Source organism: Sinohyriopsis cumingii, chromosome 7 (genome assembly GCF_028554795.1).
Source record: "Sinohyriopsis cumingii isolate HCF-2022 chromosome 7, ASM2855479v2, whole genome shotgun sequence".
In the NCBI taxonomy this organism is placed as follows: domain Eukaryota; kingdom Metazoa; phylum Mollusca; class Bivalvia; order Unionida; family Unionidae; genus Sinohyriopsis; species Sinohyriopsis cumingii.
Genome location: NC_142967.1, coordinates 93,289,869 through 93,305,470, shown reverse-complemented (window position 1 = coordinate 93,305,470; position 15,602 = coordinate 93,289,869). Strand labels below are relative to the sequence as shown.

The window sequence follows — 15,602 nt, the reverse complement described above, 5'->3', positions numbered from 1 at the left end:
GAGGATATACAGCTTAATTACGGTGACAACCATATCGCACGTGTGTATCATCGATTGCTGTCATATATGGGTCGTGATCAAAACGTCGACACCGGTTTGCAAATATCACAACTTGATTTTAAAAACCTGTATCCGATTTATTATTTTTCGCTGGAACATCTTGATTTAACGAGACAATCCGTCGTTGATATACACTTCCGAGCTCGTATAGCCCCGGGTAATGTTAATTATAGAGCGGTCGCTGTCATTCTCAGCGATAAATCAATGCTGCTAGAAGGTGTTGGTGGACGAATGAGAATCGTTGATGCGCCAGTGGAAAACATGTAATTGAAAGCACAAAACGCGTTTACAATAAAATGTCGTATAGTGTCGTCAATGTAGAGTTGACTGATGGTCAAGTCAAGAAATTACGATCAAAGTCGGCTAAACAATGCGGGATCACAATAACGCTGAAGCCGTCACAGATGGCGGGTGGTAATCATAAGATATCGTTGACGGCGCGTCAAATAAAACATTTCAATGATGCGATGAAGAATAAAAAGGGTGTTCAAATAGATTTTTCGGCCGCAGCAATTAAAAACATGGAAAAGACCGGTGGGATATTTCCGCTGTTAGCTGCGATTCCAGCGTTGATTGCCGCGGCCGCACCAGCAGTGGCTAAGGCGGCGGCGTTAGGAGCCGTTGGTACCGCGGCGGGGATGGCATTGAAGAAGGCAACCGGGAAAGGCTACAAAAAAAAACGACCCGTGGCCGGAAAGGGTCTAAGACTACCGGGAACCCCGTATTCATGGTATTCGGGAAAGGGTCTAAGACTACCGGGAACCGTTTATTGACTCAGGAGTCATTGACTCCTGAGTTAATGACTCCAATGTCTAATTTTGATTTAATAGACGCCGCAAACGCGTTAGCGATAAAAAACTTCAGAGGTGTTTTCATGAGGGATCAATTACCGGCGGCACCAAGGAATATTGAAACCGGCATAATTAACCTCGATGGGTCCTCCGGAGCGGGAACTCATTGGGTTGCGTACGCGATTGATCCGCGCGCGATCGTCTATTTTGATTCATACGGGTTAGCCCCGCCGAAAGAGTTCATGCGGTATATCCGGGCGTGTTCAGCCCCGGCGTGTTCAGCCCGGGTTTTTTATTCCACGCTGCCAACACAGCGATTAAGCGACCCACCGATATGTGGCCGTGAAGTATTGAACGTACTCGCGGCGATTTCATCATCGCGGAAACCACCTCATGTGGTTGTAAACGAATACACTAGTGGGGTCGTAGAGGCCCGGCGGGTTAATTAGAAACGCTGGGTTTTTTTACAATAACGATGATTGATATTTGGGGACGACCGGTTTCGGCGCTGAAAGAATCCACGGAAACGGCCGCCGCCGATGACATAAAAAAACTAATTGAGGATGAAATCGCTGATACGTTGAATTTAACCAGTGTTGACCCGGGCGAAATAGTTGTATTTCAAGACCGCCAGGGTAAATTGAAATCCAGTAATGTGTCGCTGGATGACGTTTTAATACGACAGCGTGATACCGCCGAGGACACTATCGCGCTGTATACCAGCGACGGACGACTCAAACCAGGTGAATCCATCTTGACGATAAATGGAAAAATAAGTACACTTGGCGACAATTATATAACCATGTCAAATTCGTTAAAGGGTTTGCGTAGTGAAATTAAATTATATGAAGAACGGATCGTGTTGACGCTAACGCATTTCGACGATATGCGACACATTGTCGATAGTTTTTTTCGGGGACCCCCGACGGCAGACGAACCAAATCTTGTAATAATAAAAAATGCTATTTCGGAACTTACGGCGATGTCGGCCAATTTACCCCCGTTGCGAAAAAATGTTAACAGGATCGATGACAACTTTGATAAATTCTTTGGTAAAAAAAATACCAAGCCGGATGAGATTACAATAACTATAAATGATATCATTGCGTATGGACAGGAAATAAAAACAATCAAAACTGATGTTGCAACAAACAAAAGGAGTGTAGACGCGCATGAACGGGAAATAGAAATAATCGGCGCTAATGTTGCAACGATCATAAATAATGTAGACTCGCATGGACGGAAAATAGAAACAATCAAAACTGATGTTACGACGATCATAAATAATATGGACGCGCATACACAGGAAATAGGAATAATCAAAACTGATATTGAAGCGAACAAAAAGAGTGCGGACGCGCATACACAGGAAATAGGAACAATCAAAACTGATGTCGAAGCGAACAAAAAAAATGTAGACGCGTATTGGCGGGGAATAGGATTAATTAAAACTGATGTTGCGGCGAATAAAAAAGGTATAGACGTGCATACATATGAAATAGAAACAATCAAACTTGATGTTGCAGCGAACAAAAAAAGCATGACCGAGAATACACGGGAAATAGAAACAATCAAAACTAATGTTGCAGCGAACAAGAATAATATAGACGCGAGTTGGCGGGGAGTAGGAATAGTTATAACTGATGTTGAAGCGATTAAAGACAGACTACCGAGAATGGCAGAGCAACTCGAAAAAATAAAAATCCCTCATGAGAACATCATCAACACAGTATACACAATTCGGCATGGATCATTCGATTGGACTCCTACACAGAATACAGTAAATATCACCGCAACTGTTAAGGGTATTTATCGATTGACACTGATTTCAATGATGCAGTTTAATATATTATCATCGAGTTCATCCGGGTTTAACAATACAATATCAACAATTATAGACAAGAACGCAACTGAAAAGTTTACAATTTATGCCGTTGATAGAAATCTAGCCGGGGCGAACATTACATGGTATGTGGAATTTGTAGCGAATCTAAGTAATTAAAAACACTAGTTCTTTTAAAATAAAAATGACCACCAAGGAAATTGAATCAGAGGTATCACCGACGTCACATCAATATCGATTCGATACCGCAAAAGAATTATCCGCGAATTTGAAAACGCTTTCCGAACAATACCGTATAAAAATAAAAAAATACCGCAGAAAAATAACCGCCATCGACGCGGTCGTGTACTCGGTATCGGGTATAGTAGCTGGCGCCGGTGTTATTTTATCCACAATGACCACGATAACCCCGATCGCTGTTCCAATCGCTGTCTCCGCGATGACAACAGTTGCTGGAGTTGCCAACGCAATCACTAGGAAGATATCATCGTGTTTTCAAAAAAAACTCAACGAGTATACAGTAAAACATCAAATAGTATCCGACGCGTACTCGAAATTATCCGGGTTGATCTCGTTGTCAATTGATAATTTGTTCGTATCCGATGTTGAATTCTCCACAATGGTCCAGTTGTATAGCTCCGCGATGTCAAAAATCGAGGATTTTCAACTGGAAGCCGGAACCACCTGGTTGCTGAAATTAGACACTAAAGACAACGAATAATAATAATGTCGCTGAACCCCGAAGGGTTTCAATTACTTCAGCGGATCGCGGAGAACACCACTCCGGTACAAACAAATATGATATCAATAACGTCAACGAAACCCGAATTCAGTGTGAACTTCCCGTCGCCGGTTCCAGTGAAGGAAATAGCGCTGGCAAAATTGCGAGTATATCACAGTTGGCCTAATATTCGAGCGGACGCATTTAACGGACAACAACCTAATAACTCGCTGGTTTTTGCACGGAAAAATAAACCCGATGGGACCCCAGACTGGGAGGAGGTTACAATACCAACTGGGTCATACCAAATAGAGCAAATCAATAAAGAATTTCAACGCAGAATAAAATCGATCACAGGAAAGGAATCAAAAATCGCTATTACGGTTCATGAACCGACGTTATCATCGACGATTGAAATAAGCACACCGGGGTATATGGTTGATATTTATAACAGTTCAATAAGAACCATACTAGGATGGCCTAAGAATCCACCCGCGGATTTGCACACAAATGTGCAATCGTATCATGAGATTAATCCCAGTTATCTGAATGATTTGTCTATTATAAGAAACACGTTATTACCCAGCGAGTTTATATTTCAAGACAGGAATACCATGCAATGGTTTTTTCCGTATAAGAAAACTCCTGAATTGTCAGCCAAGGTCACAGTTCGTTTAGATGATATCACTGGTGCGTTTGCCGAGATTAATCATTATTACCAATTACAACTAGAACAGCTACGAGAGACAAAAGCACAAAAACACGTTGAGGTGTTAAATCAACTTATATCAGACATGGAATATATCAATGAACGAATCGTTAAAGTAATATCCGATAGCAGCGATGATAATAAACAAAAATTCCTAACCGGGTATAATATCACAGAAGCCGATTTACCCGATTTCAAGTTTCCAGGATACAACGCGCCAGAACTAAGAAAGTCTCTTAATGATTTTCTCGATCCATCAACTTATATCCTCAGACACGATAACGGAGATGGTGGTAGGCATATTGCTCCATACAACGTAAATATCGCATCGGTGATAGCAATCAATCTAGTGTGTGATGTTATCGAAGGGAGTTACCAGGTAGATACCAATCAATCAAATCAAGCTCAACAGGGATATATCCTTTATTCATTTTCACCAACAGCCCCTCCGGGATTTTTAATCGTTGAGAATCCTATTAATCCGGTCTATATGCGATGCCATGATCGGTTTTTAACGAGAATTAATTTTAAACTCACCGATCAGTCAAATAACCTAATTGATCTACAGGAGGAGGAGTTAGTGATCACTCTGTTTGTAAGATCATTGTAAGCAGCAGAGGGGGCGATGACATCGACGCGGTCGTCGATGTGCTTACCGGACGCTGACGACGCTGGGGATCGACGCGCAGAAGGTGTTAATTAAACCAAATGACGACGCGACGATCCCCCAACGACGTCGTCGTTTTTTTTTTTACCAGCGCTGACTACACCGGATCCGCTGAGTGCAGAAGTAATAATTAAGCAAAATGACGATTGGACAAAATGTCGGATTCGCCCCCTCTGCTGCTACAGAGGTGAGATGGCAGTGATCCGTAACGGAGAGCGCTTTAGACCACTCAGCCATTCGGGGCCCCCATGCATGATGCTGTGCTTATATGCACATAATCTTTACTTATCATGTAGAGACTGTGATTGTCATTTATTGGTGAAAAATACAAAGAAAGGTAAATGCTCATTGAGACTATATTATTAAGATTTGCTAAATGGAATACATGCATTAGTGTATGTTGGTCAACATTTCATCCAGATTTGGCTGTTGACATTGGTATATATTATGAGGATATGAAAGATGACTAGCTGGTCATTTACAAAGGGGTATGATCCATTCTGGTACTAATTTCAGCAAAATTTAGATTCAACTAAAATACTTCAAATTAGTTGATTACATTAATTTTTTTCTTTTAGAGAAATGCTAAAACTAAATAGCCGTATATATAACACATATAACAAAAATGATGTATAAAACACTTTCGGGGGGACCCGAGTGGTCTAAAGCGCTATCCATTACGGATCACTGCCATCTCACCTTTGTCTGCTTGGGTTCGAGTCTCGGATTCAGCCAATGTGGGTATGTGAGAAAGCTCTCCAGTAGCTTCCTGTGGGTCGGTGGTTCTTTCTGGGGTTTTCCCAGGTTCTTCCTCCACCATCAATACTGGCTGCCATGTATAGCTTATCGTGTGCTGAAAAATGGCGTTAAACCCAGCAACAACAATAAAACACTTTCTGTAAAGATTTCCTGCAACTGCCCAAGCAATTCCAGCAACTGCAGGTTTGTTGTTGTTGTAGGGTTTAACGCCATTTTTCAGCACACGATAGGCTATACATGGCGGCCAGTATTAGTGGTGGAGGAAGAACCCGGAAAGAACCACCGACCCATGACAACTGCAGGTTTGAGAGTGGGTCTAAAATTCCCTTCAGATAACTAAGTACTGGGAGGGGTTCCCAGAATTATGTTTTATGGGAGGGGGGGGCAGAATTTCTTGCTATGCCACAGTCTTTATTTCTGCCTTTTATTTTTGGTACAATATTAGCATAAACCTTATAATTCTTGAATATGTCACTCATTTGATTTGAGACTTTATTTATGAAAAATTCCGATAAAACAAACTTTTGTATTAAAATTATAAATAGAAGAAAAAAATATAGCTTTTTTTGGACCAATTTGATGGCCTAAGTGGTTAGAGCATCTGCCTCTGGTGCGGGAGGTTGCAGGTCTAAGTGATGCTGAATCATACCAAAGACTTATAAAAATGATACTAGCAGCTGCCTTGCTGGGCACTCAGCATACAGAGGTTAGCGATAGTACTGGTCGTCCTAGTGTCAGGATAATGTGACTGGGTGGGACATGATGCTATGTCTGCAACTTGATGCCCCAGTTTTAGACATCACTATAAATTACCACACTGCAGATATCATAGCAATATGAATAAAGTTCCACATCAAGCAGAAATATAGTCTTGACAGCCCATGCTGTTTGGATACTGGTACATAGTAGAAGCAGTCAACAGTATTGGTTTTTGCTTGCATTTTGGTGTGTTTTTTATTTTAGGTACAAATGTTGGAACACATGAAGCGCCAATACGGTGTGTAGAATTTTGTCCTGAGGTAAATGTGGTTGTTACTGGCAGCTGGGATTCCACCGTCAAACTATGGGACCCAAGGACCCCATGCAGTGCAGGTTCTTTCTCCCAGCCGGATAAGGTATTTTAAAGAAATACAAAAAAATCAAAAGCAACTAATTCTGTAAAATTTCAGAACTGAATAAATGAAAATATTTCTCCATGATAGAAACTTTGATTCACAGAGATATACTGTAAATTTGTTGTCCGTCATTCGTTGGCAGAAATTTTTTATTGTAGATGTCAGCTTTACTACACTCATGAGGAATTAGCGATACTTATCTTAAATATAACAATTTCCAGTTGCATATGTAGTACAGTGGTCTTATTGACCCTTCCATGGAAACAAAATTTTTTTGTTGCTCTTGGTGTATCCATCATTCGCTCTTACTTTGCAGGTAAGATACATGCTACATCTAAAGACCAGTTGTTGAGGCAAACTATGAGAAACTGGTTATTTGCTTCAATGGGGTTTAAGACCTGGTTGGTTTCTTATGATCATGGCTTTATTTTCAGTGTTGCAGGGCAATGTTTTGTGTGTTACTTGAAAGCAGCAACTTATAATCAAGTTATACCCAATATAGGTTGGCCAAACTAGACCATGTTTATGGGAGTTTCATGGGATATATACCTTTTTCTGACTTGACATTATCTTGGCTGGGGCGGGGGCTAAATGTACACTGACCTTGTAAGCATTATATCTATATAAAAAAACAACTATTAAACCAATCAGTTATAATAGGATATTTAGATGCCTGGAGAAGATTGCAAGACTTTGTTAAGTTTTGGTGACTGTGACCTAATTTTCAAGTTCACTGAGCGAAACTGTTTAGTGAATCAGCTTGTAAACATGTAACTGGACTAATACTGCTGGTGATCCCACATGATCAAAATGAAACACAATTTAATTGTTGTATATCTACACAGGAATTTATAGAAAACATGCATGACTGGATGTACATGTAAGCCCTATGTTATTTCAAGGAATTTCGTGTAAATATTCGTAATTAGTGATGTAAAGTTCATGATGGATGATGAAATAATGGCCAGGGTCTCTTAAAGTGACTTGGGTCCACAAAGTTTGAGCCGGGGTCTTAAGTACTCACTTTTTTTATAAAGCTGGACAAACACTAGAGGATCCAAAGAATTTATTTGGTTCTAGTCACTGTTGCCTAATTTGCATGGACACAAGATCACTTTTGATTTACATTAATTTTGTGCTTAGAATTATTTCATAACTTACCTTTATCCTGGCAAAAATTGATTCTGTCTTTTTAATCCTTGATATAAACTACACCTGTCTATAAGACATTTAAATTGTCCCTTTTTTGTTTTACTCTTGGTAGCATCACTTCCCTTGACAGTACTGTCAGCATCAGGTGATGATATCATTGGTAATCACAAATGGTTCCAGGATATCTTGTATACACAAGGGAATAGCCTCTTTGCACAAAATATCATCTTGAATTTTTTTATGTCACCAGTACCAAAATCAGGTCAGGTTTGGTCCAATGATACTAGAAGCATTTTCAGATGACTTCCCCATTGAGGCAGAAATTGTTGCCCTTTGACCATACTAACTAATCAGACTTGTAACAGAATTCATTTCATTCACCTGAGCAGGGTTTATCATTTGCTTTTGTCAAATAACAGTCACAAGTGGGAGGGCTGAGAAAAATGGCTTTTGCTTTCAAAACCAAATCCATCCAGGTTCCGTAAAAGTAAAAAATTTATTTTGATTGTCTTCTGATTTTCTGAACAAAGCTTTCATTTATCATTCCATTATATTGGCAAATGAATCCCTAAACTGCATACAAACTGGCCATTTTGAGTTACATGTTATTTGAACTTGTATGAATCGTAGATTTTAGTCAGGTATATTATGGTTAAAGCTACTTCAAATGAAAACTATTTATGCAGCATTAGAATGTTTTAAACAAATCAACAGTATGGTGTATTATATAACTATATGTTATTAGATAAATGAATGTTTCCTTCATGTGTTCAAAAGTTGATATTTATTACAAATATTAGATAAATCTTCATCTGCTACTTCTTTATTGTTTTTTTTAAAGTCACCCTTCCCTCTCCACCACCAGAACCACCACCAGAATCTTCTTGACTCAATTCCTCAGCAAGGTATTTAAACGGAGATAGGTTCCTTTACATGCCTGTGTTATAAAACCTTTTGACAAATATGAAAATTTGAACAATAGTTGTAACTGTCACTTTTCAGGTGTACACACTGTCAGTGTGTGGGGATAGACTGGTTGTTGGCACAGCTGGCAGACGAATTCTAGTCTGGGACCTAAGGAACATGGGATATGTACAACAAAGACGGGAGTCCAGTCTGAAATATCAGACAAGATGTATCAGATGTTTTCCAAACAAACTGGGCTATGTCCTGAGTTCCATTGAAGGTCAAGTACATTTTATGGCAGCTTCAGTCATTGCCGTTTTCAAGATTTTTGTACATTTGTCAGGTTAAACTAATTCTACAAAACCTCTTAGCCTTATCAGATGAGTTAAACAGTGACAGCAAATTTTTCAAAATGGCACTGAAACAAGACCAACTTCAGAACAAATGCTTTTGTGAATTTGACCTATTTAACAGACTTTTGGGTTATGGGGTACTTCTCTTTTTGTCAGATACAGCATGTTTTGAATTGATCATATGTAAGATAATAGATTACTCTGCCTACTGAATCATGTGATATGATAACCTGTTTACCTCCGACAAACATTCGGTATTTGGCAATGAAATTTTCTTAGTTTCAGTGAAATATTTTTTTAAAAATGATTTTTAATATTCTTAAAATGTTAAATTACTAGGTTGCATTAATTATGCTCCATAGATGATATTTCTATTTGTATTTCAAGTTCATATAGTAAGAACCTACTTGACTTGAGAACATGATTATGTTGATTATGTAAAAGGAAATTCACTCCAAAAAATGTTAGTGTATTTCATACTCTTAAATTTTATTCATTTTTTTCATTGACTTCTGTTTATGTTGACTTTTAAGTAAATGGATTAAAAATAACAAAGTTGTAAATAGATACAGTTTAGTATTGTATATAATAGTTTTAAAGTTCACTCTGTGAGATGAAATTTTGATTAGGTATATATGTTGGTTTAAACATATATACATGTTTAGTATATTGGAAGATAAATATCTGAAACTATTGGTTTTTTAATTTCTTTATTAGGTAATAATTTCATCCCCCACCTCATTCAGCTCAATGAATGTTTGAAAGATTGAGATGATGAAGCATTATTTTGGGGACGAACCAACATTAAAGTGCAAATTTTCAAACTTTAAAATAATGCAATATGGGATTCCATGCTTCCAATTGAAGAAAAAGTTCACACAAAGCTAACAGCTTCCTCACTTAGCGCTCAGTATTACGAGGTTAGTGTTAGGATTGGTCAACCTGGTGTCAGGATAATGTGACTGGGTGGGACATCACGCTACCAGCCTGCAACATGATGCCCCAGTGCTAGATATCACTATAAACAGCCACACTGCAGACATAGTAGCGATATGACTGATTTTTTTTTAAAGCTACATTAAAAATCCAAATCACATACACACACACACACACTTACACAAAGCCTGAAAGTTAGGGGTGGATGACCACAGCTGTTTATCCAAGTTTTGTCTTGGTTTCAGGAAGATAATAATTCTAACATCTCCATTTAGATGATCTGAATATTGACTGTTAGAATTACAAAAGCCCCCATTGTCACCATTTTTATCAGTTGAAAAATTGATGACTGCAAAAATGTTAAATACTACTATTTCCAGTTCATTATCACAACAATCAGCTTGTTGGAGGAAAATGGCAGACATAAACAATGCCTGGTGGTGTATTTAATTTAAGCCTGTTGATTGGCTACTAATTGACTAGTGGTGATAGGTCGGTTCTAAAACTTTCTGCTTCTGAAAGCTTTTGAATAAAGTTACAGTAACATTTGATAGAGCGTCCTGGTATCAAGGGTTTTCAGATCTGTTGAGTGATGCCAAGAAACGGTTTAATATGGCTGCTAAAATGTTGTGTATTTACTGAACTAAAAGACTTTTGTGACTCAATACCAAAAATAGGAACAAGAAATTTCATCGAGATTTCAGGTTTTTTAAATCACAGCGTGTGAGGTATTTCACCTTTGTTTCAATACTAAAATTAAAATAAACTGATATGTGTTATGCAGTATTTCTTTTTAACATGTATAAAATGACAAATAATGTAGAAAGTAACAAATTCTCATTCTTATATAGGTCGTGTTGCAGTGGAATATTTGGATCCAAGTCCAGAATCACAAAAGAAAAAGTATGCCTTCAAATGTCACCGCATCAAAGAAAATGGGGTGGAAATGATCTATCCAGTCAACTCCATTGCTTTTCATCCATTACACAACACATTTGCCTCTGGTGGTTCTGATGGGTTTGTCAACATCTGGGATGGCTTTAATAAAAAGAGGCTATGCCAGTTTCACAGGTATGTCATCCACATTGTATACAGGCCTCGATATTCCCATAATTTTTCCAGTTAACATGTTTGGTATGCTTCAGCTTACTGTTTAATTACATTTGAATTTGAATAAAAAAATTAGGAGAATCTGTATTCTGGAAACTTCATTTATTGCAGAAGAAGACTTCACTATTTCTTTGCTATATTTTAATGTAATGTTTAAAATGTTGATTAGTCTATATTGTACTACCACTCGTTGCTTTTCTTTGACAATGATATACCTAAAAGTATATTACCAAGGAAAGTCAGGTTTCTATAACAAAAATATAATTAAATTTTCCAGTTAAATTTTGCAGACGAGAAATAGCTACAAAAGAAACCTTATTTATTTTAATGTATTTTGTTATTAAAGAATTTTAAGTAGTTTTTGATTCCACTGCCTTCTTTAAAAAGAAGTTTTAATAACTATTTGATTTTCACATAATTTTGGAGCATTTCAGTGAATAATATGCAGGTGTTATTCTTCAGCATGACAAAATGTTTTTACAAAGTTAATTTTATTTATTAGCAAGTATCCCATTAAGGTAAATTGTAGTGATGTTAGAACATGGTAGCGGAATAAAGTTAATTTTATTTATTAGCAAGTATCCCATTAAGGTAAATTGTAGTGATGTTAGACCATGGTAGCAGAATAAAGTTAATTTTATTTATTAGCAAGTATCCAATTAAGGTAAATTGTAGTGATGTTACCATGGTAGCAGAATAAAGTTTAGACTATAGACAGTGATAGTGTCTTTCTCTTTATAGATACCCTACTAGTATAGCATCGCTTGCCTTCAGCCATGATGGATCAGTGTTGGCCATTGCGTCTTCCTACATGTTTGAAAATGAAGAAATGAAATATGTCCCTGAAGATAACATATTTATACGAAATGTTAGTGACCAGGAGACAAAGCCTAAGTCTTAAACCTGCAGCATTCAATGAGCCTGTCCAACACGAGTCATACTTCTATATGAACACTTTACCTTTAGAAGAACTGTTGGGTATATTCATACCAGGTTTAGAGGCTTCCTTTACTGTACCAATACTTGTATGAAGGGACAATATCTGTTTTTGTTTGTTTGGTAGAAGCCTTCTTGAAGATAAAAATGGAAACCATCATCATGGTGTGATTCATCTTCAAACGTTTGGATCTGTTGATAATAATCACCAGGAGTTTTTTCACTCCAAGTTGAGTAGCCAGTTGAAATTAATAACATTGTTGTAAGTGGATGTAAGCATTCATAAAGATAAAGATGGACTGTACATGTATATACTCCCTTCTAAATCATACTAGCTACTAGTACAGGAGAGTACTATGAAAAAATAAACAAAAAGGTAACCATATGTTACACAAAGCCATTGTTAGCTTTAGCGAAATTCTGTTTTACCCAGGTGAAATCTAGAGTATTCATTGATCATTTATACTCCATGAAGTATTAAAGTTGTTTCACATAGAAAAAAGAAAAATAGTATAGAGTGTGATAGCAACCATAGTAACAATATTCTTTGTCTAAGCATTTAAGAAGTCTCTAAACTCGGAGCAAAATTACAATCTTTAAACATCTTTTTCTTACAAGTTATGTGTGAGATATTATCTTGTAAAAATAAAACCTTGATTTTATTAGCTTATGAACTTTGCACTTTAATTAATTTCTCATAATATATGTATATTAAGTATTGTTTTTCAAAACAAAATTCTTATCTGTCTTGAGCAGAAAAATGTTAGCAATTTATTGGATATTAATTCAAATATCAAACAACTTTTTAATTTAAATGTGTTACAAATCTGTGCTCTTGAAATAAGTAACAAAAAAGTGGGAAAAAAGAACTTAACAAATTGTGAATCAAATCCCTAAATAATCCCAGAATTACAGACACAAGTCCCAATAATAAAAGTTCTGAATAAACTCGAGTGAAAAGCTGAATTAAACCCAACAGTGTGGTGAATCGTAAGGAGTTGATGTGTCAATATTCTTTTGCTGGATCTCAATAATTTATCCAAGAATTAAATCCTTATATGAAATTTCACTGTAAATTCAAATCTATATTTCCAATAATGTGATCAGAGCTCTTTTGTATTTTCAGAGAAGAAATAGTTTGAATAATTGAAAATCAGTACTGTACACAGCAACAACTTAATTCTGTTCAGATGTTAAAGCACAAATAACAGACTTACATTTACATGAAAAACTAGGACGCGAAACAAAACCCTGGGTAAGGATCAAAAGTTAATTGTTCTAGAAAGATCTTGGATGACAAAATTATCGTTCTAGAATGATTTTAGTTATAATTAGAACTTTCTCACCAAAATCACAATAAAACATGACAATTGTCACATAGTCTAGCTATAAAAAAGATACATTGTCCTTGACTCAGCTTAAGATAACGATCCTCACTCTGTGGGAAAAATTTGTTAACCAAAACTGTCACTGATTTTGGACAAGGTCATCCACTAGATACAATGTTTCATCACCCACAGCATATAATGAAATAAAAATAAAAAACTAACCAACAAACAATGCAAACTAAATATACATCACAAATGAATAAAAATTTTAAAGATTTCAACAACAGTTTCACTTGAATGAAGAATCAATTTGAATCAGTATTACATCAGATTTTCACATAATAGTATCATATATTCTTTCATTTTCAAGTAATGTAATATTTAAATACTATATGCTTTTTCTAATTTCTCTCTATCCTTACTTACTTACAGATTTTTGGCAGTGAGTGGAAATTACATTTACCTAATATATAGATACATGTGCATTGAAACAATATAAAAAGCTTTATAATTATTTGTCTAAAGGGTTAAAACAAAACAAAACACCTGTAAAGCTAATATTTTATTACCAAATTACAAATATGACCTTGATTTATTATAATGATAAAGAAGACACCCCATCCCCTTTTCTTCCTGCTGTGCTTTCATTTGTAGAGATCACAAAGCTATATAATAAATCAAGGTCATATATTTAGCCCCCCAGAAATGATCTGGATCACCCACCCAGTTTGAGGGAAGAGCGAGATCCAGTGAGCCTAAAAACGCAAGAGTGCCACCCACAGGTAGGATGGCTGCAGGGTGGGGTGGGGTGGGGTAGGGAGTGTATGTCAATATTTATGGTTTGGAGGCTTGAAGGTGGAGAAAGTCTGTTTCTTCCTACCTCTGTACAATTTCCTCCTATGTTGATTAGGCTGTGGGCTCATGGTATTGGATTGGGACTAGTATTGGTATATATCTGACTCGGGAAATACTGTCTTGGGGCCACTGAGCATCCCATCAGACTGGTTGGGGCCGAGAGGGTCCAAATACTTGTGTAGGAGGAGTGGCGAGGTGGAGGGGCAGTTCCTGTGCTATCTGCCTCTGAACTTATTCGATTCATTCTCAAAAAGCAATGGTGGCCCAAGCAGGGTTTTCCGTATGGCAAGAGCAGGGTTGATGCTGGCTTTAAAAAAGTTATTGCCAACATCATTATTATGACACCAATTTTCAAAAAATGTCACCATTTTCATAATACAGTCTGTTTACCTCGACATCCTTGGGACCAAGACAATATTGTCAACATCAGCAAATGTTTAGATAAGGGTGGGGGGCTGAAAATAAATTCAAATTTTGCGTGTACGTGAAATTTTTAAAAGGTGACCCGTCGTCAGTGACTAGGATTTACACAGAGAAAAAACAAAACAATGGAAATTTTGATTAAATGAAGACAACTAGTCTGAAATACACTTTTATATTGACAACTTACATTTGTGTAGTACACTCCACAATGTCTTAAATACTATACATGTGTATTGAAAAATCCATTAATTTGAGTATTAGATCAAAGGTTAGAAAATTCATCAGTCAAATCCTGTTATATAACAAAATGGTAGTCCTCATTTGATCTATGTCCCATTGTCCACAAACTGGTTTCATGAAACATTTCACTCTGACTGATATTCAAATTAGCCTAGGAGCATGTGGCTGAATAGTTGTTTATATGCTATACGTACTTAAACTGGCCTAGAATTTGGACAGCCAGATACAACTACCATCCTGCTGAAGCTACCAAGAGGATGAGGCTATTCTTAGGGAAATGAAAACATGAACAAATTAAAAGGTTGAACAACTGTTCTTGTGATATGTCCCATCTTCATTTAACTTGACAGCCAGTTATCTTTTGTTTCAAAATATTGTAAATGTAATTTGGGTTTTCCGCCTCCATTGGTAGCGATCTTAAGCATGATCTTTTTTGTTGCAAACAGGAAACTTTCACAGTAAAATAAATATGTTCCAATCACTGAAAAATGAAACAATGCTTTAAGTTTGTTGCTTACTTCCTTTGACCAAACATCTTTGGCTTGCTTTGTGTGCGTGATCAGGATTTTTAACGTAGTTTTAAAAAAAAATCAGTCATATCAATACGATGTCTGCAATGTGACAGTTTTAAAGTGATGTCTAGCACTGGGGCATTATGCCGCAGACATGTAGCATAATGTCCCACCCAGTCACATTAT

General features: G+C 36.9%; 1 protein-coding gene across 4 annotated transcripts in view; it reads left to right on the top strand.

Annotated features, from left to right (window-relative positions):
• The window catches only part of LOC149795728 (mitotic checkpoint protein BUB3-like), a 36,714-nt gene extending 23,986 nt beyond the window's left edge, over window positions 1–12,728 (top strand). For all 4 annotated transcript variants that reach the window (XM_089965632.1, XM_089965631.1, XM_089965630.1 and 1 more), the window contains exons 4-7: window positions 6,514–6,665; window positions 8,820–9,003; window positions 10,864–11,083; window positions 11,864–12,728. In XM_089965632.1, the coding sequence (XP_089821758.1) occupies window positions 6,514–6,665; window positions 8,820–9,003; window positions 10,864–11,083; window positions 11,864–12,023 (716 nt within the window). In that variant the 3' untranslated portion in view covers window positions 12,024–12,728. The remainder of the gene's footprint in view (window positions 1–6,513; window positions 6,666–8,819; window positions 9,004–10,863; window positions 11,084–11,863) is intronic.
• Window positions 12,729–15,602: the final 2,874 nt, after the last annotated feature.